This window comes from Puma concolor, chromosome B1, assembly GCF_028749965.1.
Source record: "Puma concolor isolate L17-30 chromosome B1, mPumCon1.1.hap2, whole genome shotgun sequence".
NCBI classification, from domain to species: Eukaryota; Metazoa; Chordata; class Mammalia; order Carnivora; family Felidae; genus Puma; species Puma concolor.
The window spans coordinates 150,592,643-150,618,908 of record NC_141670.1 but is presented as its reverse complement, the minus strand read 5'-3'; the positions used below and the strand labels follow the sequence as shown (position 1 = coordinate 150,618,908).

At 36.3% G+C, this 26,266-nt stretch overlaps 1 protein-coding gene, 2 long non-coding RNA genes and 1 other non-coding gene across 4 annotated transcripts; 3 read left to right on the top strand and 1 right to left on the bottom strand.

The window, feature by feature from the left end:
- The first annotated feature begins 2,160 nt into the window (after positions 1-2,160).
- Positions 2,161-12,450, top strand: LOC147581953 (alpha-S2-casein-like). Its single transcript, XM_086702974.1, has 10 exons — positions 2,161-2,219; positions 3,550-3,576; positions 4,474-4,497; positions 4,588-4,629; positions 5,723-5,749; positions 6,863-6,886; positions 6,980-7,024; positions 8,684-8,812; positions 10,152-10,218; positions 12,332-12,450. The coding sequence occupies exons 1-10, from the start codon at positions 2,169-2,171 to the stop codon at positions 12,448-12,450; spliced, it is 555 nt and encodes a 184-aa protein (XP_086559100.1). The 5' UTR covers positions 2,161-2,168.
- On the bottom strand, positions 8,379-8,485 carry LOC112859147 (U6 spliceosomal RNA). The gene has a single exon (XR_015250679.1). It is a non-coding gene; the product is annotated as a U6 spliceosomal RNA (small nuclear RNA).
- Positions 12,451-13,585: 1,135 nt separating the features above from the next.
- Positions 13,586-17,242, top strand: LOC147581952 (uncharacterized). Its single transcript, XR_015249800.1, has 3 exons — positions 13,586-13,632; positions 14,927-15,055; positions 16,982-17,242. It is a non-coding gene; the product is annotated as an uncharacterized LOC147581952 (long non-coding RNA).
- Positions 17,243-23,795: 6,553 nt separating this feature from the next.
- On the top strand, positions 23,796-25,944 carry LOC147581951 (uncharacterized). The gene is made up of 3 exons (XR_015249799.1): positions 23,796-23,940; positions 24,510-24,573; positions 25,908-25,944. It is a non-coding gene; the product is annotated as an uncharacterized LOC147581951 (long non-coding RNA).
- Positions 25,945-26,266: the final 322 nt, after the last annotated feature.

The window sequence follows — 26,266 nt, the reverse complement described above, 5'->3', positions numbered from 1 at the left end:
CATACAAAATACAGATTATCATTGTAGATTACAACATCCTCATTTCCTGCTATCATGCTCTAAATCAAAGTGTGTTAAAGCATTCCTTGGAATCTGCGGGGGAAAAAAATCTGGAAGAAAAACAATTTCTAATCAGAGGGACTTCTTAGAATTCAACTGGCTTTTTAAGGATTTTGAACCACAAAATTAACATATCATGGAGGAACAACATTTAAATAGTACTGACATAACCCATCAGAGATCATTCCCTGCCTGGTCCTCTGGTCTTCCATTTGGGGAGCAAGGTAATGTTTATATATGTTCTTTCTCTCCTATGATGGCCTGGTAAAAGATATTTCAAACATATTAAAAAACATTTAAGTACTTATAAAATGTTATAATTTTGAGGAATTTTCTTTAAATTAATACAAGCTAATCATTTATCTTCTTTTTAGTTTTTTGGGGTTTTTTTTGTTTTGTTTTTTTTGAAATTAGGGGCTCCGAGGTGTCTCAGTCGGTCGAGTATCTGACTCTTGATTTTGGCTCAGGTCGTGATCCCATGGTTGTGCGATCAAACCCAGTGTCAGGCTCTGTACTGGGCCTGGAGCCTGCTTAAGATTCTCTCTCTCTCTCTCTCTCTCTCTCTCTCAGTTTCTCTCTTTCTCTCTCCCTCTGCACTTCTCCATCAATTACTCTTCCTCTCTCTAAAATAAAACAAAATAATAAAGTAATTAATAAATAAATATGCAATTAATATGTAGACACTGCAGTATTTCCCATGACTCTCTATCTCATAAAGTGCAATGTTTCTTTCTGGAGGAAGGACCAAAGTACCAGGCTTCTAGATCGCCAGCAACTGATTATTTGGTGTGTAGTTCCGGGACCATATTTTTATTTAGAAATTGGAGATGATACAGAAAACACAAAGCTATTTTGAAGAATACATTGAATATTATACGGAGTCAGGCACAGTATTTGCCATATAGCAGTTGTTGAATCCCTACAACTCTTTCAAATGTCCATCTAACATGTTAAATATATGTCTAATTAAGAACTCGCAGTTTTACACGTTTCATTTCTTTCACCTATGTGAAATACAATCTCTAACTAAGAATGATATGCAAACAGATATATAAAATGCACTTATTTCATCAAAAGCAATGAAATATCCCTTCCAATTTAAAATAATCCTTTGGCAATGTGAAATATGTCTTCTGCATACCGTATGGATGAAATGTTATTTTTGTTTAGAAGAGAAAAATATCACATCAACTCTATGCCATTACTACTCAGTGTAAAGCCGAGAGGTATTATATTATAGACTTGGAATTATTTTAATATTATACAATCCAGGATTAAGACAGATAATTTAGTACATGTACATATATGCCGTCTTCATTCACATAAGTATGGGTCACAAACATTGTGAAGTTGTTTGGGTAAACATTAAAATTACTCTTCAAAGTAGATTTTAAATATGCAAACTATGATAAGTAAAATATATGGAAAATACAACAGAATAACCTTATTTTAATCTTTGCTTATTCACTTAATCACAGGGAAAAAACTCGAATCGGTCAAATACCTCATGGATTTGTTTGTAGCCATAGAATTAGAGAGTGAGCTGGCTGGAGGCAAACTTAGAGTCACAGTCCCATTTGTTGGATGCGGTCAATGAGACCTAGTGTTATCCCAGGCTAGCGAACACTTCAGCAGCCAAGTCCAGGGTCAAGCTGGAACTAGGAGGACACGTGATGTCTAACCCAATCACTGCCACCTGCTACTTCTTAGGAGGGAGCCAGGCTGCATTTTGCCTCACCTGTATCTGATTTAAAAGAGTGCCTCTTGTGCTTTGTGTTTCTGATAGTTGATCTTCACAAAAGGCCTGTCAGTGAGAATAATCCCTTGAACTGACTATGTCTGAATGAATCTTCCACATTTCAGCAAGCATGGCATTACATTATGTCTTGTTGATTGAGAACGACATAAATGGCTCTTCCAAAATAAACTGTGATACGTTCATATTCACGAGCTCCTTAAAAGCATCTACTTTTAGTCCTCTTCGGTGCCCTGTCTCCATTACCTGGTGTAAAGTTAATAATAGAACATGAAATGTCAGAGAATGTAATTTGTAGAAGCTGAAATCTTTTCTTGGTCTTCCATATATGTTTTTGCAGCCCCGAGTAACCATGAAGTTCCTCCTCTTTACCTGCCTTTTGGCTGTGGCTCTGGCAAAGCATGTAAGTAAGGATAATGGGACATATAATGGGATCCTTTCTTAGATACATCAGAGTGACCTTTTTACTACACGCAGAAGATGCAGATGTGGGCAGCAATGGAAGAGAGGCTAAGGATGTAACCCTTTAATGTATGACCAAGGATAGTACGGGCCTGCATTATGCGGACTGTGAAGAAGAACAAACTTTTATGAAGTGATTTTGCGATAATGACAAGGAAGCTATCGCCATAGGGAGGGAGGCATAAATTCCCCTGCATCCTATGTTGGCTAATTGATGGAATTTTCCAGAGGAGCTTTCTCCACTCCCTGGCATGTCTCTCGAATTGTAAGCAGGTCCCACCACTTGGACAGTCAGCTGTTCGATTTGGAATTCAACAGTCAGCTGTCAATGAAATGACAGAATTTCACCATTCTTGATACAAGCAGTTGAGAAATCATGATGTTAAAATACAAAACAAGGACCAGTGACAGGGGACAATTTGTAGCTCTGGATTTGAGTGGAAACTTTGTAAATTATTCACCCAATGACCTAGCGAGAATACAATAGTAACATTCATGTCACAAAATAATGAGTATATCAGAGATAAAGCATGTGAAAGAGCTTCACAAACACAGATATACATACACATGTTTACGTATGTATTTTAGTATATATCATGCCGGTCTATCAGCATTATTCCCACACTGTTCTCGGGGGAACTCACATGCCCACTTCCCTCCCACCCCAACATCAAACTGTGTGACAAGGGCAAGTTTCCTTGTGGTGCTCAGAGCCTTTGCCCTAACGTGCGTCCCCACATCCAGGAGACACATGCAGACAGGGATTTGTGCCTTCTTCCCTTTGTAGCCAATTTAAGAATAAATCTAAAGTGAGACTCTTATTTCTGATAAGAACAAGTTACTTCAAAAAACAACAAAAAGGCTTCAGTTATCAATACCATATAGCATCAATGACCTCTTTGCTCTTAAACTCCACTAGACATAATCACCCTCCTGCTTTCCTTTCTACAGAGTCATTGGCCTTAATCATACCTCTTAATCCACAAGGTTACTAGGCTACAGTTTGGGAGGTGCCACTAGCCAGTGCTAAATCAGGATATTCAAAAGGACTGTCACAGTTGTCCTGGCAACTTATAAGTAACAGTATCATTGTTTACTGATTGTATTTGGAACAATATTTTGAAGGAGGCCTGATTTCTATTCCCTATTTCCCTAGGTTACAAAGAAATTGTTTTAATCATTGCTATTGAACAGTAGAGGCAGAGAATCACCCTGGCATTTTAAATAAGCCATAAAAGTTAAATTTCTGTTTGTTTTTGTTATTTATATAGGAGCTAAAGCAGCTCTCCTCCAGTGAGGTAAGGCACATTATTGTGAAGACAATTCCTGGCACCTAGTAGCACATAACATGTACTGGGTTAATTATCCTCATTTTTGTGATCAATAACACTAGAGCTACGGAATCCTGAAAAACAAGAAGTATAGTCAATTGCTACAAAATTTGAAAAGAGTAAACCAAACTCTGTGCTTCCACTTATACTAGGATGAGATTTATACCTTTTTTTCATTTATTTCTCAAGCCACTATCCAATAATAGTAATAATAGCACAGGAGGAACAGTGAGCATTTTGCATGTCGTGAACGCAATGACAGGATCTATTTTATCCTCTTCTGGAGTAGGAGACTCCCGCACATTTGAATCCACATTAAGTGCTAATTTCTTAATTTTCTTGTTGCCCAGGGATACACAACATGTGCACAAAACTTCTTTAAAGTCACTCAAAGAATTACCCTGCTCCCTTGCTTTGTATTCCATTTCAAAAAGAGAGAGAAAGAAAGAAAGAAAGAAAGATAAAAGGAAAGAAAGAGAGAAAAAGAAAGGAGAGAAAAGAACAAAAGGGAGGAAGGAAGGCAGAAAGAGAGGGAGAGAAAGAAAGAGAGAAAGAAAGAAGGGAAAGTGTTCTATGCAGAGGAGTAATAAATTGTTTCTTCCCTGCTGTCGGTATTTACAAAAATGTTGTAGTTGTGCAATCTTATAATACGAGAGTGCAGTATAAGTTACTTAACTAAAACATAATGAGCTATGTATCTAAGGAGAAAAAAATTAGGTCAAATTCACTTTTTAATTCTGTCAAAGACTAATATTTTATCTTGACATCCTGGATAATGTATGTGAAAGGGTACTTTCTTAGGGAGGATAAGTAAAAATTCCATAATTAAGGAATAAAAATTCATTATCAATTTCTTTTGCTAAGGAATCTGCCATCCTCTCTGAAGAAGTAAGTCAGAACTCTTGTCATTAAATACATTTCAAGTACTTTTTCATTTTCACATAGGCTCTGAAATAAACAGTATGTATTTTTTTGCAGAAATATAGGCAGGACAATAATGTGGTCATCCAAACCAATCAGGTAAAAGTTATTCATTCATATCTTTTTGCTTGATGAATATGGTATCTTTTCTAACAATTATGTTCTTTTCACTTTTGCTCATATAAGTAGTGTTTGTTCACCTCTGAGTGTGAAATGGGTGATGTTTTCATGGTCTTATTTGTTGTGAAACTATGTGAAAAGGATTCCAGGGAAGCATTTGTGTTCCATTTGTGACCCAAGTTTTCAAAATGCCATTTCTCTACAGGGGTTCTTATATATGGTCCATCACGTTCCCTTCTCTGTCCCAATTCCGGACCTCATGACCATTATATTTTATAAGCATCACTTTCTGCCAAAAAAATTCGATATAGAGATGATGGAGAAGCAACTCTCTCTTGAATCAAGATTAGATCAGCCCTGATTTTGGCTGCTCTCAAGGACACTTGCTGCATTCCCATTAAGATAATAACCTTGATTTCAAATGTCATCATATTGTTTAGTATAAAATTGCTTTGAGTAAAGTTACACGTTAGCAGAGATGACAAATATATTCGATATCAAGAATATTGGAAAAACAAGGCAAAACCATGCACTTGTCCTAATTTGAGGACTAATTAATTGAATTTTTATTTGTGCATGAATCAACATATCCAGTAAATTCCTCCGCAGTTAGTTGTCAGGAGAAATACAGTCCTTGACCTGGTCCTTTTGTGTTTAGATGAGTTAGGCTGATATTTATAGTTTCTCAAAAATTTACCCTTTTAGTAGTAACTAAATTTGCTTTTAATTGAAAGTCTCTATCAAGTCTACCCAAGTCACTGGTTTGATTGACTTGGTTATATACTTTCTAATATACATTAAAATAAGTACGTATTAAAATAAAAGCATGAGGAGCATATATAAAGTATATTGTTGTCTTCCCATTGGTTTACCAAGGTCATTTGCAATAATTATCTCTAAAAATCGATTTAAGTGTTCTATTTCAATACATTTTAATGTTTCCTACTAATCATCAAGTAGGTAATTACTACGAAGCACATATAAAGTAACTACTGATATTCAAAAATAATGTTGAAGATTCAATTTCTTTTGTGCCAGATTTGTATTATTATATTATCTTTTCACTTCTCAGGAATCTGCCACCAGTTCATCTAGTGAGGTAAGATCCTGTTTATGTTAAAGCCAAAGAGCTATTTCAAGAAATGGCAGCTTTCGTGTTAGTCAGTACTTTGATAATCCTTAGCAAATCCACGTCTAAACATTTAAAGGATGTAATGGAAAAGTTCTAAAAATATCTTTGGTGACTGCAATTGACAATCTTCCTGAGAAGAATTGTTTGTTCTACCCTGATCTTTCTGAAAATACGTATATGAATCCATAAGAAACTGCATTTTAAATCAACCCTGTGCCAAATCAAGAGCTTGCCAATTGCCTTCACTGTGGTTTCACTTTTGAAAACTTCTCAGGATTCTTTAGAGAAGCAGTTCATACAGATTGTCACGATGTAAGTAATATCAGAAGCACCTGAGAAATTATGAGAAACACAAAGTCATCGGCCCTACCTCACACATACTGAATCAGAAAGTTTGAGTTGCAACTAGGCAATCTGCATTTCAGGCAGGCCAGTATGTGATATGGATCACATTAAGCTTTGGGAACCACTTTTAAGGAGCTTGAGTTGAGCGTTGGAGCAAAGACATGTGTAGGTCACCAGTACAAGAAACACCTTCTATGGTAGCAAAAGTCACAGTGTGAGAGTGTTCCGAAGGAGCAGGAAACATCTTCATGGGTCACGGTCCAGACCATTGTGCCTTGGGCACTGCCTAGATTCTTCCCAGCTTATGACTTGGGAAACTTGCTTGATCTTTTGTCCACTTCCACATTCCAGATGCAAACTGAGAGTCTCAGGCCATGACTGTCATTTCCACAAAGAGCCACAAGGCCTCATTTCCCATACAGCCCACCTGGTCTATTTTGTTATTTGGGGACACCTGTCTACACTGTCAGCATGTAAAATTGGCAACTTAAGATTGATAATGTTTTTGAAATAAGACATATTTAGAGTCATGGTTTTATAGTGGCGCAAAATGAGAGAGACAGTTGTGAAAATTAATAGTTTTCACTTACTTAATTGCTAATGTATACTTGATTTCTCAGGCTAGTAGCTTGGACTCTGGCTATTCAGTTATTGCCCCTCCCTTTCTATCATATTGTTTACAGACAACTACTGCTACGTCATTTAAATAAGCTATTTCTTTATTTGTCACACTAGGAAACTGGTGATGTCCCTACTGACGTAAGTAATCATTATTTTTAAAAATTAACTTAACAATATTATGAATTGGGGTTTTGCTTATCTTTGTCTAATATGTGCTTTATTTTTTGATAGACAATTGAGCTGACTGAGGAAGAAAAGGTCTACCTCAATCAACTGGTAATTTCTCAGATAATTAATTACTTCCAGTGAAAGAATCTGTTGGACAACTCATTTCTCTCCCAGATGATCACTTATTGGATGTTCTCTATGACATAGTTCACACCAAATTTGTGTTCAAAATTACTTTGTTCAATTGTTGTGATCAGGATATGTAAAGATTATCTTAACAAACAGAAGTTTTCAGTAAAATGTATGACCCAATAAATTAGGAAGAGTTACAAGCCTCAGGAAGAGTGTTCTTAAATTTAAGTGATCTATCACTGTGGTCTCAAAGTCCATAACTGCTCACTGAACTTCTCTTTCAAGTAGCAAAACCTGATATGTTAAGGTAAAAAGCTTTTAACTATTATTACCCCGACTGTAAGAGATCTGGTAACCCCTCTCTGGAGTTAGATATGTAAACTATTTAACAGAATCCTCGAAACACAAAAATGTGCACCAAAGGTCCCAATTGCTATTGAATTTATACACATAGGAAAAATATGCTCTAAATGCATTCTAACAGGAACTGCTTCCCATTGAGCATTTAAAAGCGAGATCTCTCAAATGAAACCATTTATTCTTAGAACATTCTAATAGCTCTACTAGTCTTTCTAGATATTTCTAATAACATTCCTTCTATCATCCTTATCATAATCATGTGTCCATCTGACACTTATCCACATGCGATTCTAAAGACATGTTGACTTTTACATACTGATTTTCTTATCATCAGTATGAAGTGAATCTTTCTAAGAATTAAGTGATTTCACATTCAATTTCTACACTAACATATGGGCAAACACCCAAAGCCAAATCAAGGTAGAATTTGTTCAGCTAGACATATGTGACCTGTAGGATCCAAATCACTCCACATATATCATCAGTTCACTAAAGGGTAACTTCATAACAGGCATAGGACCAGCCCAGGGCCATGGGAATAGAAGGTGAGTGTTCCGTGACATGAGAACCAGGCTTTCGTAACCAGCTGTGGAAACAGAAATGAAAACTCAGACGGTGGTTTTGTTTGATTTTTTAAACGATTCTCCACTCCACTTCTTATACTTTCTGTTCCTTTTGTACATTCAGTTATTTCCATGTGGAAGCGTTCAAGTAGCTAGACTGCGTCTTTAAAAGGTTCAGTCTGGGGCGCCTGGGTGGCGCAGTCGGTTAAGCGTCCGACTTCAGCCAGGTCACGATCTCGTGGTCCGGGAGTTCGAGCCCTGCGTCAGGCTCTGGGCTGATGGCTCAGAGCCTGGAGCCTGTTTCCGATTCTGTGTCTCCCTCTCTCTCTGTCCCTCCCCCGTTCATGCTCTGTCTCTCTCTGTCCCAAAAATAAACGTTGAAAAAAAAATTAAAAAAAAAAAAGAGGTTCAGTCTGTGACACAGAGGTTCAGTCTGTGTCATCCTTGTGCAGGGGCCAAGCCAATCTTCCCTGTATCCTTCCAATTTTAGTGTATGTGCTACAGAAGCAAGCACTGAAGTTCACTCCATGAATGGAGATAGTAAATATCTGTAACAGTCAATTTTGGGTTAGAAATGTCTTTGATCAGTTTGGCATCACTGAGATTTTATCTAAATCAAGTTTTAATTCACTTTGTCTTGTCCATATAAGCTCTGGCCCATAGAAAAGATTCCATTCTGATGTTAAATACTGGCATATTTCTTTTCTTACAGAGCAAAATCAACCAGTTTTATCAGGCATGGAATCTTCCCCAGTATCTTGAGGCTTATCATCAACAGCACAGTGTTAGGAACCCATGGAATCACATTAAGACAAATGGCTATCATCTATTTCCCCTTCTGGTGAGTTCTACTTTTTGTTTGTTGGTTTCTGACATTCTTGTAAAAGAAAAAAAATTAATAGGAGAGAAACAATGCGTCAATTCCTTTAAATGTAGAAAGTGCAAAAACTTAAATGTAATTCTTTAGGTCAGAAATGAAGTCACAAATCATATACTCAAAACGCTATAAATATAGCATTAGTAATACCAATTTTGAGTAAGAATAAGTTGAACTGTCCTAAGTATTCATTTCTAGGTCATTTTACTTGAATCTGGCAGTTGTCTTTGAAGGAGGCAGACCAAGAGAATATCATCTCCATTGTACTAAGGGAACTGAAATGAAAGACATGAAATCATTTGTCAACAGTCCAGTTCACATCTCCACTTGCATTCATCAATCATCTTTGGCTAAGGGACTTTGTCAAACACAAGGACTAAGTGGCAGAGCAGGAAACTGACCATAGGAGAGGGCACTTAACTGTAAACAATGTGAGATGTGGAGTCAGAAGTCCTGGAAAAGAGTGCCAGACCTGCCATGAACAAGATATGAGACTTTAGGGAAATCACCTCCCTCTCTGTGCTTCCTATTTCTTGAATGGGAATGATTTGCTTAGGTGACCCATGGAGGTTAAATATACCATCACCACCATGAGGGGAAGTAAGCTTTAGTACCTTGGTTTGAATGCCACATGCCTAAGGAACAACCTAAAGGTCAAAATGTTTCTTCATTTGGGCGGAAAAACTCTTGTGTCCAGAAGATGGCAGATTTGGGAAGCAAAATCCATAGATTATGTAGATTTGAGCTATTAACCAACAAAGAAAGCAGTGACCCCACCTGAAATAGGATGAGAAAGTCAGCTTGTTTCCATAGCATTCATTCTGGGTAAAACAAGGAAGCTATGTGAAGTCATATGTCAATATCACGAGAAATTTACCAGGTTACATAGGAAAAAGCTTCAGTGATCTTAGAGTAAATAAAAATAGCTATAAACATATAATATGCCAGTGTTATGTAATTGTCACTTAAAGAGTATTTCCAATTACTCCTTTACTCTGCAAAGCCTAAGAAACTCCATACCAACCCCTCCTCTGACCCTCAATTTACATCTCAGAAGACCACCATCTACCTAAGGCACTCAGAATCTTTCCTACCTCATTTACTTGATGAGACTTGATGTCTCCTTAACATTAAAGCCAATTCAACAGTCAAAAGGAGGTAGACAATTGCAAATGCTAATAAATTCAATGTAGGCAAAGAGAAGCAAGCTACTTCAGTGATCAATTTTACATGGGACAACAGTTCCTTTTCCCATAGACTTCACTAGTCTTAACCACCTTCTTCCCTTTTTTTGATTCTGTAGGTGGCCTCAGTCATTCCTTCTCCTCTACACTTTTGCTCACCTAATCATGAACTGCAGTCACTGGCAGGTGACTAATACACACGTGCTTCTGCCACGGTTGGAATTTTATGTCAGTGATGTATATCAAGAATATGCTTTCATCTTCAGGACTTGCCTCTGATAGAGAACACCTGCCCAATATTATATACTTAGCATTGATCATCAAACTAAGTGTATATTTCCTACCTGAGAACCCATAATTATGTTAAATTACTGTAGTATTTCCTCATGTACTATTGTCTAATTTCCACCGATAATATCTTACGTTAAAAAACTGTGGCAACTTTAATATCTACAATGCAGCACTTCAAGCAGCTCCTAAATATAAAAATACATTAAGTGAGAACAATAATTTCTTTCACATACAGAGTTATTTGTGTATTACTATGTAGGAAACCATGAGACTTTGGCAAAGGAAGCCCAATTCAACTAAAGTCCTCCTAAAAAGGAAACGGTATTTCCACATGATAGTCATTTCATTGGACCATACAATTGAAACTTATGTTTGTTTCTATATAGGAAAAAGAGTACCTGTCCTCCAGTGAGGTGAGGGGCTTTCCTGTGAGGACAGAAACATGGCATCCAGAAACAGAGATTAAGGTCTGTACAAGACGGTCTTGATTCTCAATTTCTATTTTGCATGCATCAAGTTGGTTAGGGAATTACAGAAAAAGAAGATATAAATTGTGGCAATGATCACAAACATTTAGGGGAGCAGACTAAAACCCTACATAGTCAAAGTGAGCAAGATCAGATTTGTGTGCTAAGGGACTGAGCAAAAATGTTCAACACCATTTCCTTTGCTAGAGGTCACTGAATAATAATGTGACTCCAGGAGTCCTGGTGCCCATCCTCAATTTGACAAAATGGCTGAGAGGAATCCGACTTGGGGTAAGGACTCAACTTCATACATCAAGTTCTAATTTCCAAATATCTTCCTACCAATGCTGCATAAGCTAAATGCCTAAAGCCACCCTGATACCACCTAAGGCTAGGCCTACTTTGGCTCCTTGTACTTCCTTTATGAGAAAGTGGGAAGCTGCCTGGGGCAAAATGACATTTATATGAATACATAACTGAAATGCATTGTTTCTTTCTTTCTTCTTCAAGGAATCTACCAGCGTCTCCCAGGAGGTGAGTCAGAACCACTAAAATTAAATCAACTTTTAAAGGTATTTTCAAATGTCATAATGGTTATAAAATACATGGCATGTACCTTGCTTTAAGAAGCACAAGACTCAAATCATGAACTAAAATCCATGTGTCCCATGAGGAGAGGTGATCTCAGCATTTCATGGTTTTGATTTTTACAAAATCCTGACTTTTTCATTTATTGTGACTACCTTTGCTCATGTAAGCAAATGCTGAGCAAATATTTTTCCTGAAATTTATTCTAGTAGAAATTTTACATAAAAGCCACCCAAAACACAGATTTGAAGAAATGCTTCTCTATACAAACACCCACTTACTGATCTTTGCAGCAAACACACACATTTAAACGCACACTTCATACTAGAAGTCATTAAATTCAAGTAGATATTTATTTCAGAAATATGTATTTCTCAAGTACTATGTTCCTTACATGACTCTAGGGCTTGGAGATACAACAACTAAAAGAAGGGACTCATATTCCACCTGGAGTTTGCATTCTAATACAACACAATCAGTGTGTTTCCCAGTTGGGGAACTCAGATACAACTCAAAGAATGGAAATGAATGCATTATTCTTCTTTCTTTATGGAACGTTGGTTTTCTTGTTGTATTCCAAAGGAAATTCTGTATACCCGATGGAATGAAATGGGTTTCACTTTTCTCTGCTTTCTTTAAGGAAACTTCAGGGAAGATTGTTGATATGGTAAGCTGTTTTTATTTATATACTGCTACATCGGGTTTAAAATGTTAATGAGAAGAAGTGACATACCTGCAAATTTGGTCTCTTAATAAACCCAAAAATCATCATTTTAATTGCCTAAGAAATGCAATTTTTCTTTGGCCCCTGGATTGTATTTCCTATAATTGTTCTCAATTCTCTCCATCCGACGTTTTCATTTACATCTAATTATATTTTCTGTCTTTTACCCTACTTTTAAAAATCGGACTGATTTTTACAATTTTTTGAAAGCCTCATTTTTTTTCCTCAGGTTATTGCTTATTTTTGCCTGTCACAGTAACGGTCATGTTGGTGACATACACTTGCCTATGTCTACTGGCAATTCAAACAACATGGCGATGCTGCAGATTCCGCTCTCGTGGTCTTTAGAGTTTGGTTGCTTTTACTCATCGTTTTAATTTCTTAAGAAGACTTTTAGCAGCTCACTTTCTAAGCTGCTTTCTTTTAAAATAAAGAAACAACTGGTCTCTCCAGGACAGCATATTTTTAGCTCGTATGTTATCTCACAGAAATGAGAAGCTGCCAACTTTTTAACAAACATCAAAATATACAACAAAGATAAAGAAAAAGCGTGTGACAAAAATGCTCAACTCAAAGTTACTTGGGGGTATGGCACTAAGTATTACTTAGCCAAGATTAGCTGTTCTAGTGTAACTTCTCAGATAAATACGCACTTTCCTTCTGACTCTTCGGAAACGTCACTTTTTAACAAGAGCCCGTAGGAACAAAAGAGTCTGTAAATTGCTTTCCCCATGGTTTTCCTCTCCCCACATGATTTAGGAGATTGAATAGCAGAGAGGGTCATTAGAGCTGTGTAGGTGAGTGGTACACAAGTACCTCTTGTGACAGAAAGAGCTGGGTGGGGAGCACCATGGGAAGGTCGCTGCGAGGTGGTAAAGCCTGGATGTGGCCCGGTGTCCTGTGGCCTGTGGCCCGGACAGAGGTCTTCCTCATCAGAGCCCTAGGAGTCATACTAGGAAGCGTTCCTGTCCTTTCACGTCTGATCTCATCCTGAGAGCCCATGCCACTTCCTGAAATGACCTGCAGGCTCTCATTTCCCTCACACCTCACCAGCTCTGTGTGCTCGCTGAGTTATCTGCTCCTCTTGGTGGTCATTCTTCCTTGTTTGGATGCACATGGAGGAGGCTGTAAGAAAACATCCTTCAGCGACGTGTTAGTATGTTAACACACAGTGTGGCTCTCACAGTGAAAGTTTTGGTGTTTTGGCTCCTGGTTAAATCTGACATCACAAATTAGGACTGTGATTTGAAAACAGTGGCTTGGCTCTCAGGTGTTCCATCAGCCCTAGCTCCTCTGCCGAAAGTAGCTGGACGCAAATACAATTGTGTCATCCAAGTGAAGCTGCTTTGTACTTTCTTTCCCTAAGGAATCCACTGAGGGGTCCCCTGAGGTAAGCAGTGTTTCCTGAAATGAAATACATTTAATTTCTCGGGTAGTGATTTCCTTTGTGCTTTTATAACCAAAGTTGCTTTTGGTTCTTAACAGGAAGTTCAGCTGAATGATGAAGAAAAGAATTACCTGAAACAGCTGGTAACTTTTAATAAACTTATACTTTTCCTTCACACAAATTATAGTTTATTCCAAAAAAGTCATAACAAATAATTTCATTCCAAATAAATGTTTTACATCACATTCAACATAAATCATATTTCTGTCACATATTTCTGTATCCATCCTGGATACGAAATCATTGTTTTTGTGGCTAGGTATGGATTGATCTCTAAGAAAAATGATTTTGAGCAATTATCTGAGTGACTTTGAAATGGTTGCACACCTCAAAAATGGATCATATTTGGTTTCTCCAAACGACCTACCCTGGAACCCATGTACAGTGACTATGCTTCATCTTCTCTTGGACAGTTGCCATGACCTGATGTCTCAAAACTAACATCTTTTGGAGACTATTTTGGAACCACAGGCATTCTTAGACCAAATATGGTGGCTGGAGACACATGTATCTCAGTGAAAGGACACAGGCTAGGGGTCAGGATATTTGTATTCCAACTCCAGCTGCACCACTTTTTATGTGTGTAACATTTCTTAAGTACGTAATCTCTGTCAGCTACACTACCGTCACCTGAAATGTAAACATAGAAATACACTGTTGACTGAGGGGCTTTTGTGAAGATCATTTCGGGTAATATACGTAAACTACATAAGAGAATGCCAGGGACACATTAAATGCACCAACAGCATTAGGTATTATTCTAATCTTCGTCCTATACAATGTCAAAATGTCCTCTGGAGGTTTTATAACGGAAGCAGGATTTCCTTCAGTGATCTCCAACCATAATCCTCCCAACTGAAAACCAGTCTGATTTTAGGAAATTCTCTTTGGTATTTAGACTTCCCTTTATATTTTGTCAACGTGATTCCAGTAGCATTCTTCTGAATTGTGTATTATAGCCATGGATCCACCCAAAACTTAGTCCTTTGCAATTCAAAACATAGCTTCCCATTCATAAGCACTGGAGATTATTCTCTGGGACATAGTTATTTTAATTCTACTTTTATTCCATACAAGAACCTATGATAAGGTTTATGGAATAGGCTTAAAGAACTTGAAAGCAGGAAGATTCTGTGTACATAAAATATGTGACTGGCAATATGCCAGATCTCTATGCCCATCAGATTTTTTCAATATTATAATGTAAATATGTTTACAGTAATTTCTATGTAACTTCACTCTCTTTTTGCCAGGTCTACTTAGAATAATTTATAAGTTATCTAAATAGGTAATGCTAGAGTTCATTTGCCTCTGTCTGTCTTTTGCACCCTGCCAGAGATTATGTGAGTAGTGATTCATAATTTTATTTCTCTGTAGGTCAAAATCAACCAGTATCAACAGAAGTTCACCTTCCCCCACTATTTCCAGGCTGTTCATCCACAGCAGATAGCTCTAAACCCTTGGGATCACCTTAAGGAAAATACTTACCCATCCATTCTCACTTTGGTATGTTTCATTTTTAGATAAGTAAGATGTCGTGGCCTTTTTAAAAATATTTTTAATATTTATTTTTGAGAATGAGAGAGAGAGAGACAGAGCATGAGTAGGGGAGGGGTAGAGAGAGAGGGAGACACACAATCTGAAGCAGGCTCCAGGCTCTGAGCTGTCAGCACAGAGGCCTGATGAGGGGCTCAGACTCAGGAGCCATGAGATCATGACCTGAGCTGAAGTCAGAGGCTTAACCCACTGAGCCACCCAGGTGCCCCTTCTGGCCTTCTGATAAAAAGCATATAAAGATATAAAATAAGTAAAAATCCTAAATTCTCACATAGAAATTATATCCAATTTAACTTAAAACCTAGGCCAGCAGTTAAAATTAAAAATCATACAGTTAAATTTAACAATGTAAAATCATAACAATAGTGATAAAGATTTGGATTGTATTGAATTTTATTTTCCTGATCACTGGTGTATATATTTTGCTTGATTCTGGCAGCCATTCCTTGAGATGAGAAGATATAGAATGTATTAGTTTATTTTATAAAAACACTTGAAATTAAGGAAGTGAAACAGCTGTAATAAATTTAGCAAGTATCCATCATCTCATATAGACGCAAAAACAAAACAAAAACAAAAAAAGTTCTCTTTTGTGAAGAGAACTCTAGTATCAACTCTCTTAAGTTACATCTTCAAATTTAAATTCCTGGTCAAAACCCATATATGTTCACAATAAAATAATAAATAATAAAGTGGCCAACATGGCAAATGGGCAATGGCAAATCCTATGGTAAAGCCTGATATTTACTGAGTGCTTAGCATGCGTCAGCCACAGTTCTAAACTCTCTGTCATGCTCACATCAGTGAGGGTAGTACCATTAACAGCAATTTGTAGGTGGTGTAAACAATGCACAGGGAGGTTTAAAAAATGCCCGTGATCACAGTGCGTGTAATCAGTGCAAGAGGCAGGATTCTAACCCAGGAGTCAAGCCCTAGTGTCCTGCCTCTGAAACTCTCCACGACTGAGGCTACGCTGCACACACATGCCAGCTGGAGATGACATGGAGGGGTGGTTTTTACCTTTCATGGCTTTGGTCCACAGCTTGGTTCTCTGAACCAGTTTGGTCCTCCTGATGATCAAAAGGGATTAGACTACTTTTCCAAATAACTGTATGTGAAGAAAAAAACATGACTGATATGGATAAAAGCTTGGCTGTGGTGGTATTTTCTGAATAGGAACATTCACTTTGATGTCATTCATTCATTCATTCATTCATTTTATATTTTGCAATAGCTTATCATGAATACCACTAATTGAGAGACTTGATAGATAGGAATGAGATGCTGACTCACATATCCTCAACTTTATCTTCAGAAAGAGAAACAACTTTATAAAGAAGTTTCCTAAGTGTTAAGATTTACAAAATAAACCTATACATAAAAGCATCTAATAAAATTAAGCATGAAGGATTTATTTTTACAGAGATTTAAAAAAAAATTCAAAGGACATTTTGCTTAATACAAGTGTTTAAAGATAGATTCAAATTAAATCAAGACATAGTCATTTAAGAAGTAGTAATGTGTTTTATGCTGAAAACAGTAGATGGAAATTAAAATATTGCTTCAAATGTGTTAAAAGATATAAATATTTCTCACTTATTTCAGGTAGTAAACAGAACCATTGCAGAATCTGGCTATTATCTGTCAATCATTTATTCATTTGGAATATAAATGCGTGCTAAGAATCTTTTCTGTTGGCACTTATAAATATTAATTATTATTAAATGTAAATAATTATATTTCTACTTGTCTGAATGTCAGTTAGCATGTTTATATGTATTATGCACACATGTGTACACATACAATGTACACATATTACATATGCATATTTTAGAATATAAATTTTATGGCTAATCTAGAATTTTCTCTTTATAGGCTTGACTGGAAAAATCATTTCTATATAGTTTCTTCATCTATCATATCACCTCATACCAATATGTTGATTGCTTCTTGAAAGGGCAATACTCTTGAGCCAAAGGAAGATTGTGTAACACTGTTTGTATTCCTCCTTTCGGTTTATGTTGGATATGCTAGATCTGGATTGCGGTATCATTTTAACTGTATCGACGATTAACTGAAGTCTGCAGCATGATGGCTGAGTCACAGAACCCCACATCTCTTGCCCAAACATTAAAATTTCAGATGCATTTTTATCTGTGTGGTGTTTTTATTTCCATTCCTCATATTTAGAGACCAGGCAACTATTACCACAATAACCAGTTCTCTAACAACTAACTAAGGCCATGTGGACGGCACTGGAGTAACTGTAAACTCACAGGGCCTTCTATCTTACATGTGCCTCGTAGACTTAATGCCTTAGAAGCTTCAGTGTATAGGCCCAACTACAGTGGTTCCTCAGCACAGGTTAGTCCTCACTATAACATCTCTGTGATTTCTTCCTGCTCCCATGTGTCTACTCCAAAAAACTTTCACCCAAATTCTCAAGTCAGCAGTCACAGTCCCTGTCTGCCCACACGAGAGCCCACAATATCACCCCAATAAGAAGCAAGTCAGGCACTGGGAACCTAAACATTTTAAGGCCCTCCATTGGTGGTTAGACTGTTTTCCAACAAATGTTGAGCACATATAATATGCCAAACATGTTTTCTGGTTGTTATTGTACAACAGAAAACCAAACAAAGATCCTGGCTTCACGGTGCTCACATTCTAATCACCAGAGGAAGAGCACAGAAAGAGCAACCTCACTGAGGCTGGTTTCTGTGCAGAGTAAGGAGAGAACTCCAGGGAGCTGAGCATGGCTTGAGAGCAGTGGGGGCTGGGAGGCGCTCAAAGGGCAGGGCCAAGGCCTTGATGGCCTTGCAATTTGTGCCTAGAGTCACTTTGTGATGTATATTGGAGAAGGGGAAACAAGTACATCAAGAGGACTTTTTGCTGGACTTCAAAGAATCATCTTGTTTTGAGGTTACCCCTTAGCATTCCATCCCACCTGTTTCCACTGGGCATCAACACTTTCCCACTCACCTGGGCTTCATCCTGGATCATTTTAAACACTTATTTAAGAGTTCACATGGACTCCCTGCCTTTGACAATCTAATATTTTTACCCCAGACTGGTTACCAGTGTTTTTTTAAGAGAAACTTTATATAATCATAACCCAAGTCACAAGGTTACTATGTACTTACATGTACAGTTTTCAGATGCTTATTAATATAAACAAAAAGTTTTTGAAAACTCTTCTATTCATGTACTGCCTAATTTCATCTTTAAATCTATTTATTCAAATATCCATAGAGTAGGTACTACATACCTGACATTATTCTAAGACTCTGAAGACACAACAGTCCATGAACTGACAACATTTCTGCCACTGCAAATAGTGCTGAAATTATTTTACAAAACAATTTTTCTCTTATGATAAAAGGACACATCCTATAATAAATGCTATAGGAACAAAAGATCTAATTTTTCCATTTCTCTTTTTAAAATTTGATTATAGGGGCGCCTGGGTGGCGCAGTCAGTTGAGCGTCCGACTTCAGCCAGGTCACGATCTCGCGGTGCGTGAGTTCGAGCCCCGCGTCGGGCTCTGGGCTGATGGCTCAGAGCCTGGAGCCTGTTTCCGATTCTGTGTCTCCCTCTCTCTCTGCCCCTCCCCCGTTCATGCTCTGTCTCTCTCTGTCCCAAAAATAAATAAATGTTGAAAAAAAAATTTTTTTTAAATAAAATAAAATAAAATTTGATTATATTTGACACACAGCGTTACATTGGTTTCAGGTGTACAACACAGAAACACCCCTCTACCTGTTGTGCTGTGTTCACCACAAGCGTAGCTACCATCTGTCGCCATAGAATGCTACTATAATTCCATTGACTATATTCCCTATGCTGTGTCTTTTATTCCCATGGGTCATTCATTCCATTACTGGAAGCATGTAACTAGCAGTCCCCATTGTCCATCATCCCCACCCCTTTCCCTCTGGAAACAATCAGATTGTTCTCTGAATTGATAGGTTTGAATCTGCCTTTTTTGCATGTTTATTCATTGTTTTTTTGTTTTCAGAGATTACATATAGTAACATCATATGGTATTTGTTTTTCTCTATTAGACTTATTTCACATACCATAATACCCTCTATGTCCATCCATGTTGCTTTAAATGTCAGCATCTAATTCTTTCTATGGCGGTGTAATATTCCTGTTTGTGTTTGTGCGTATGTGTGTGCATGCATATGTGTACATGCACCTGTGTGTGTATATACCAATTCTTTCCCTCTTGTTTGCTCTCAATCTTCATGGATTTCTGTAGTTATGTTTAGGTTTTTTTCTCTCTTTTTTTTGTGCATCTCTTATAAGTTTGGGGTTTTGCAGTTAACCGTGAGTATTATAAACACCATCCTGAATGGATAGCAGTCTATATTAAGTTGATGATCATTTAAGTTCAAACACGTTCTAAAAAAAAACTTCTTTTTTTTACTTTCTACTTTTTATGTATATGCTATCATATTTTACATCTTTTTATCCACAGTTTCTTACATCGAATTATGGTCATTTCTTTTCCAATTAGAAAACTCCCTTTAACATTTCTTATAAGGCTAGTTTAGTGTTGACCAACTCTTTTACCTTTTGTTTTTCTGGGAAACTCTTTATCTCTCCTTCAGTTGTGAATGATAACCTTCAAGGGTTGAGTATTCTTGGTTACAGAGTTTCTCCTTTCAACGCTTTGTATATATCATACGCTTCCTTTCTGGCCTACAAAGTTTCTGCTGAAAAATCACTTAATAGACTTACAGGGTTTCCTTTGTATGTGACATTTGCTCCTCTCTGGTGCTTTAAAATTCTCTCTTATCTTTAATCTTTGACATTTCAATTAGTGTTTCCTGGAGTGGACCTCTATGGGTTCATCTTGTCCAGAATTCTCTATGCATTTAAACCTGGATGTCCATTTCTTTCGCTAGGTTGGAGAACTTTGAGGTATTATTTCTTCAAATAATATAAATAAATAAATAAATAACAAAGTTTTCTGCCCCTTTCTCTTTGTCTTCCTCTTAGACCTTTATAATGCAAATGATCATTTTTTTTATGTTGTCTAAGAGATCACTTAACCTATATTCACTTATTAAAATTCTTTATGCTTTTTGCTGTTTAGTTTGGGTGTTTTCCATTACCCTGTCTTCCAGACCACTGATGCATTCCTCTACATTTGCTAATCTACTGTGGATTCCCTCTTCATTTTCATGATTCACAAGAGAATATGCACAAAATGTTTTTTACGTTAAATAAATAAACATCATGGATTTTGTCATAGACTTTTTCATTGTGAGACAAATGAAGAACAAGGAGGAAAAATAACATGTGGAGAAGAAAGAGAGGGAGAAAATATATCCGGCAAAATACCACCACAAATACCCATCATTGTTTACATAATAATGCCTCCAAATGAATGTCACATTTTGATATAGCAATAGCTCTTTATTTATTTTTCCTTTGTAAATGTAAACCCTGGCATTTTCAAACAGAATGGTGATTGATTATAGAAGAAATGATAACTGTCTTACTTAATTATAAAATATCAGGACATGTTCTGGCCCATCAATATTATAAAATGAACTACTGTCCCTGAGGGCGGCACCATAGTAAATACAAAAAGGTTATAGTGCTTAAATTCCACCTTCTTGTTTCCCACTGTCACACATAATCCCCATGCTTCTCTTCCTAAGTGAAAGAAGAAAGTAAGTGAGACTTGGAGGGACAGAGAAAGAGTACTTAGGAAGGAAGTCATATGACAATTCCAAAATTAATAAGCAGGACTTATTTTAAAAATCAGACCTGTTTCAGGGTGCCTAGGTAGCTCAGTCGATTAAGCATCCGACTTCAGCTCAGGTCATGATCTTGCAATCAGTGAGTTCCAGCCCCGTGTCAGTTTCTGTGCCAACAGCTCAGATACTGGAGCCTGCTTTGGACTCTGTCTCCCTCTCTTTCTGTCCCTCCCCAGCTCACGCTCTGTTCTCTCTGTCTCTCACAAAATGAATAAACATTAAAAAAAATTAAAAATCAGACTTATACTTACTAAACCCTATATATCTTTTTTCTCCATCGAGAATATACTAAAGATTAGTTTTGCTTTGCATTTGAGAAGAAACCTTATATCTATAGGGCTTAGAAATCAATGAAGAATATAAAATAATTTAAATTGAATTTGATCACAATTCTTTCTTCACCTTATAAAACATTTGTAATGTTTTGTATACTACCCAGAGAATAACAACAATTTCTAATAGATGGTTCAAATATAGCACAGAAGATTTACCTAATGAATATTTTCTTAAAACACCTGAGAATAATTAAACCTTAAATTTTCCTTATAGTATCTAGTCTATAACTATAAACAAATAATACATTTATGAGTCTATCATTTGGTTTTTAAAACTTTATGGTACACAAATAATTACCTCCAAGCTTCTGATGCAGTCAGTCTTGAAAGAAGGCCTATGAACTCGCATTTCCACAAACTCTCAGGTGATTCTGATTCTGATGGTTCCTCTGATCACATTTTGAGTAACAAGGGACTAGGACAAAAAATCTACAAACCCTAAAGTGATTTTCTAATATTCGGCTCTGACTACAGTGAATTATTTAACCAGTAGAAAAGACATGAATTGTTATACAAATTTACCTAGAGATTAAGTGAAAGGAAACTTCCCTTCTATCTACTGTAATCATGTACACATGGCTTTCACAGAGAAACATGAACCCTTAAAGATTCAGAGGAAATAAATTAAATCCACAAATAGCTTCAGTTACCTGTGAGATTTGTGGTACTAAGCATCTATGGCCATTTGATTTGAAAATAAGAATTATTTTGTCATACAGCACTTAGTGGATTAGTGAGTTTTGCCAAATTTTGGATACACATTAAGATTTAAAATATTCCAAAGTCAGCAGAATAAAAGCACAGTCTAATAAATTGCAGCAAACATATTGAAATAAGTGAAGACTAATTTTATTATGACAGTTGCCACCACATTTTAGACAGATAAAATTTTTTAAATGATACCATTTTTGGCATTGAGTAGTTCTATTTCAGATGTATATTTGTTGGAATAAGGTAGATGGTGTTCCAAAGAAAGTTTTTTTCCATTTCCATCATTTTACATTTGATTGACTCTTTTGCCTAACTTTTCCTTTTGTCTTATTTACAAATGCCTAGACTAGCACTGAGATTCTTACTGAATGGATCCATTTGTGTCCTGGCCATCAGCTTTACAACCTTCTATTGTGAATCACTGTGTTCTGTTTATCTTGGTTTCTACGGGGACAGATTTTCAGCATTATTGTCAGTTTCATAATAGGATCTCATATTTGACATGATTTAGAATAACACATGGAGGATGAGTGTATTTAAATAAGTTCTCAGGAAAAGCACATCATCTCTCAGGGCTTCAGAATTTCAGCCTCTGACTCTTGAGTCTTATCTTGGATATCAGGTAATATATTCATGTAGAATCAAATATGATGTCTTATTTTTATCTTTGTTTGCTAGAATCAGTTGAAAACCATTTATAAAATGTATATTACTGACTGATAATTTGTCATAAAGAAACAATTGAAAGACATAATAACCTGATGTGAGGATCTAAATTTGAGTTCAGGATTTCAGTGCCTCTGAATTGACAGCAATGATTGTATAAAGAGAATGATGTGGAAAATAGAAGAGATATGGTCCATCACCTCTGCTGGTGGGATTTTCTAAAAGTCTTTTTATTTCTTTGACTAAATATGTGACATTGACTTTGTTAATAATTACTTTTACCTTTAGCTTAAAGTTGGAGTTTAAATTTCATGAGAAAATGAATTCTTGAATAGTGTCAGCTCTCCTTTGGAAATGTGTGTATTTCAAAGGTTTAAATCATCTTTTTTTAAATATTACTTTATTCCCAGCATTAATTCATTGTCCATAACATTTTCATTGTTCTTTTCATCATTCAAAATAGTTTGTTTTTCTGCATCATTAACATGGCATAAAGGACTATTTAATTTAATAATTTCTTTTATTTAACTCATTTTCATTTTAATCATAATTTGGCTTAAAAAAGTTTATACTATTTATCATTGTGTTCCTTGAGAAATATTTTTTCAAAGACCCACCTCTGTCTATCTATCATCTATCTATCATCCTATCTATGTATTATCTATCATTCTGTGTATCTATTATCTATCTATCATCTATCTATCTATGCAAGACTGCCTTCTGCAAATCTCTCTCAATCCTCTACTTTCAACAAAATGCCAGTAATAACACTAAAAGTTACACCCTATATTGTATCATATGACTGAATATTTGGTTTAACTAGTAGATCATAGAAAAACTTCACCAAGAAGATTTAATTTTTATAATTTGTTTAATGTAATGTAACAGTTCTGGTTTAAACCAATAAGGCCAAATAAGCAGTTAGGAACATGGAAAATGCCATCAGCCTTAGTTCTATTGCATATGTTTAATATTTAGAGTTATTTAGCAGAAAAACAGTCTCTTCCATCACTAGACATAAGTTGTTACTATTTGTTCTACCTAAACTGGTGGCTTCAAAAAAAAAAAAGACAATACCTATTATTTATTTTATAGTTGAAAATGTTTTTATTTATATGTCTTCAATTCAGAAATAAATAATCTACTTTCTTTCTTTTTCAACAGCAATAAAATTGTGCTCACTTGCATAGAGAGAATTACAAACCAATACCAAATAATCTGAGATAGCATTAATTTGGTTAAAGAAGAAAATTTGGAGAAGCATATCGTTTTTACAAATTCAATTTGTCAAAGTACCTACAGATGTTCTCCCTGAAACTTCTTTGCAAATTGATTTTTCTCTGCCAGGTATCATTCATGCTCTAATACCGGGGTCACATCATCTACACCATTCTCAAGCCAGGAACCTGGCTCATTTTCCTGCACTCTGTTATAAAATCAGTCCCTGTTGCTTGCCTTTTTTCCTTCTAAACATTTGTTTAAACACTGCCTTAACTCTCTTCCTGTCATTCTGTGGACCCTATAATCTCACAACAATCTAAGGAGCCAGTCTGTTTCCATCAGTGTCCCCCTTACATGCTGAGTGATATCATTTCCAACATGCAATCCTCTCTCTCGTTTGTGTCTCTTGGCTGGCTCCCAGCACCTCTCCTTACTTATCCTATATAGCCTAGCACAATTTTCGCTTTTGCTTTACTTTAATGCCCCCATCCTCTTGGTCTGTTCAAGATGTCCCTTTTGAGTGTTTCCATAGCCCTTACTATTTCCATATCATGGTGCTTATCTTTACTAATCAAGGTCCCCACCAGTCTCTAAGGTTCCCTGATGTCAGGCAATGTGTTTCAATTGTCTTTGCATTTCCAGTATTATAAATATAGGAATGAATGTGCTACTGATTTTCACATATGCTTTCACAGGACTCAGCCAAATATGAAGATCCTTGTCTTTGTCTTTATCATGGCTCTCATGGTTGCCATGATCGTAAGTATATCCGGGAATTTTGAAGAATATGTTTTCAGTAGTTATCCAAGGATTCTCCTTATTGTATTTTCACCTATGTTTGCATTTTCCTGAACATGGCTTTAAAGTTTTTATATGGGCATTTTCATTTAATCAATCTAAATATGTTCATTAAGGATTTAGAATAAATCTTGGGTACACACACACTAAACTAACATGGACACTCAAATGTAATCAATTTAATGTAAAAATAAAAATTTTTAAAGAGCTTCATAAAGATGTGGGACTGAGAAGCTAATAAAAGACATTTAAATATTATAAGGTCTAGGCCAAACAAATTTCAGGAGCTTCTGCCTGTATTGTCATTTACTTGTGTGTCACCAGGTAAAACTGCCCTGTTAGAAGCTTTCTTCTTCTTCCACTTCTTCCTTTTCCTCTACCTCCTCCCTTTCCTCCTCCATCTTCTAACCTCCTCCTTCTCCTCCTTCCCCTTTTGCTCTTCAGCCCTCTCCTTTCCTCCTTGTCTTCTTACTCTACCTACACCCCTCCTGATTCCCCTGCTCCTTTTTCACTTCCTTCTCCTCCTCCTTTTCCTCCTAACGTCTTCAGTCCCCTCTCTCTTTTCCTCTTCGTCAGCCTCCTCCTTATGTCCTTCCCCTCATCCTCCCTCTCTTCTTCCTCTTCCTCCTCCTTCACATCCTCCTCATTGTCCTCCCTCTATCTTTTTTTTATTATTCTTTTCAAATTAATGGTCCCTTTTGCTTTGGTATTCTTTGTGTCTAGTTACAGAGAAATTCATCAAGAAATAATAATACTTTTCCAACTAATCCGACAAAGTCTAGTGGATGTTTCAAAAAGATTGTGTATGGTATCACAGTAAATTTATTTTTTGTAAAATGACAGAAGTTGGAAAAATAAAAATTCAAGAATAGAGAAAAACATAATACCAGACTCTATTATCACATAAAACATTTTCATATAAGTAGCTCTTAACCTACATGAAACATAGCTGTTAAAAAAATTGTTTTAAACAAGTCTGAAGTGTAGCTTTTCAATTTCTCTACCATTCATACATGACTGGTATTTCTTCCTTTCACACACACACACACAAAATTGGGCAAGTGTGAGTTGATATTAGAATGTAATAAATTAAGTATAACAAAACCTACTCTTCATTCATTTTAAAGATGTCATTAGACAACTAAAACAACAACAAAAACTAGTTTAGTGTATCAGCAGCTAAGACTTTGTCTTCATTATGTTTAATCATAATTATGGCAGCTTGGTGCATTTTTACACTCAATTTGGAGTTATAAAATGAAGGTGTTCATTATTATTTTTTTCTTTTTTCCCAGGGAGCTGATTCATCTGAAGAGGTAAGACACTTTCATCCACTGGTAAACTTGACAATTAAGCATGTATTAACATTTTAATTTGTTTTTTTAACAGAAACATGGATCGTATCCTCCATCGTTTGTGAGTATTCCCTTGATAATATGGTATCGTACAGACATATTCTGTTCGTGAATATTTATTCTATGAGAAGCATCAATACTCATCTCTGAATCATCTCCATATAATTAATGATTAAAGTACACATTGATTTTACTTATTTATTATACACTGGTAAAAGACCCCAAGTCTTGTGCAACTAGTAACAATTAAATGGAAACTTGTAAGGCCACCCTGAAGAAGCCAACTATTCTCTTGATAC

What these genes read in the sequence shown, in the direction of transcription:
- LOC147581953 (XM_086702974.1), top strand. Translation starts at nt 2,169, where the DNA reads ATGAAGTTCCTCCTCTTTACCTGCCTTTTGGCTGTGGCTCTGGCAAAG. An exon ending in AGCAGCTCTCCTCCAGTGAG is followed by an intron (nt 3,577 to 4,473) that starts GTAAGGCACATT and finishes TCTTTTGCTAAG; the next exon opens with GAATCTGCCATCCTCTCTGA. An exon ending in TGGTCATCCAAACCAATCAG is followed by an intron (nt 4,630 to 5,722) that starts GTAAAAGTTATT and finishes TTCACTTCTCAG; the next exon opens with GAATCTGCCACCAGTTCATC.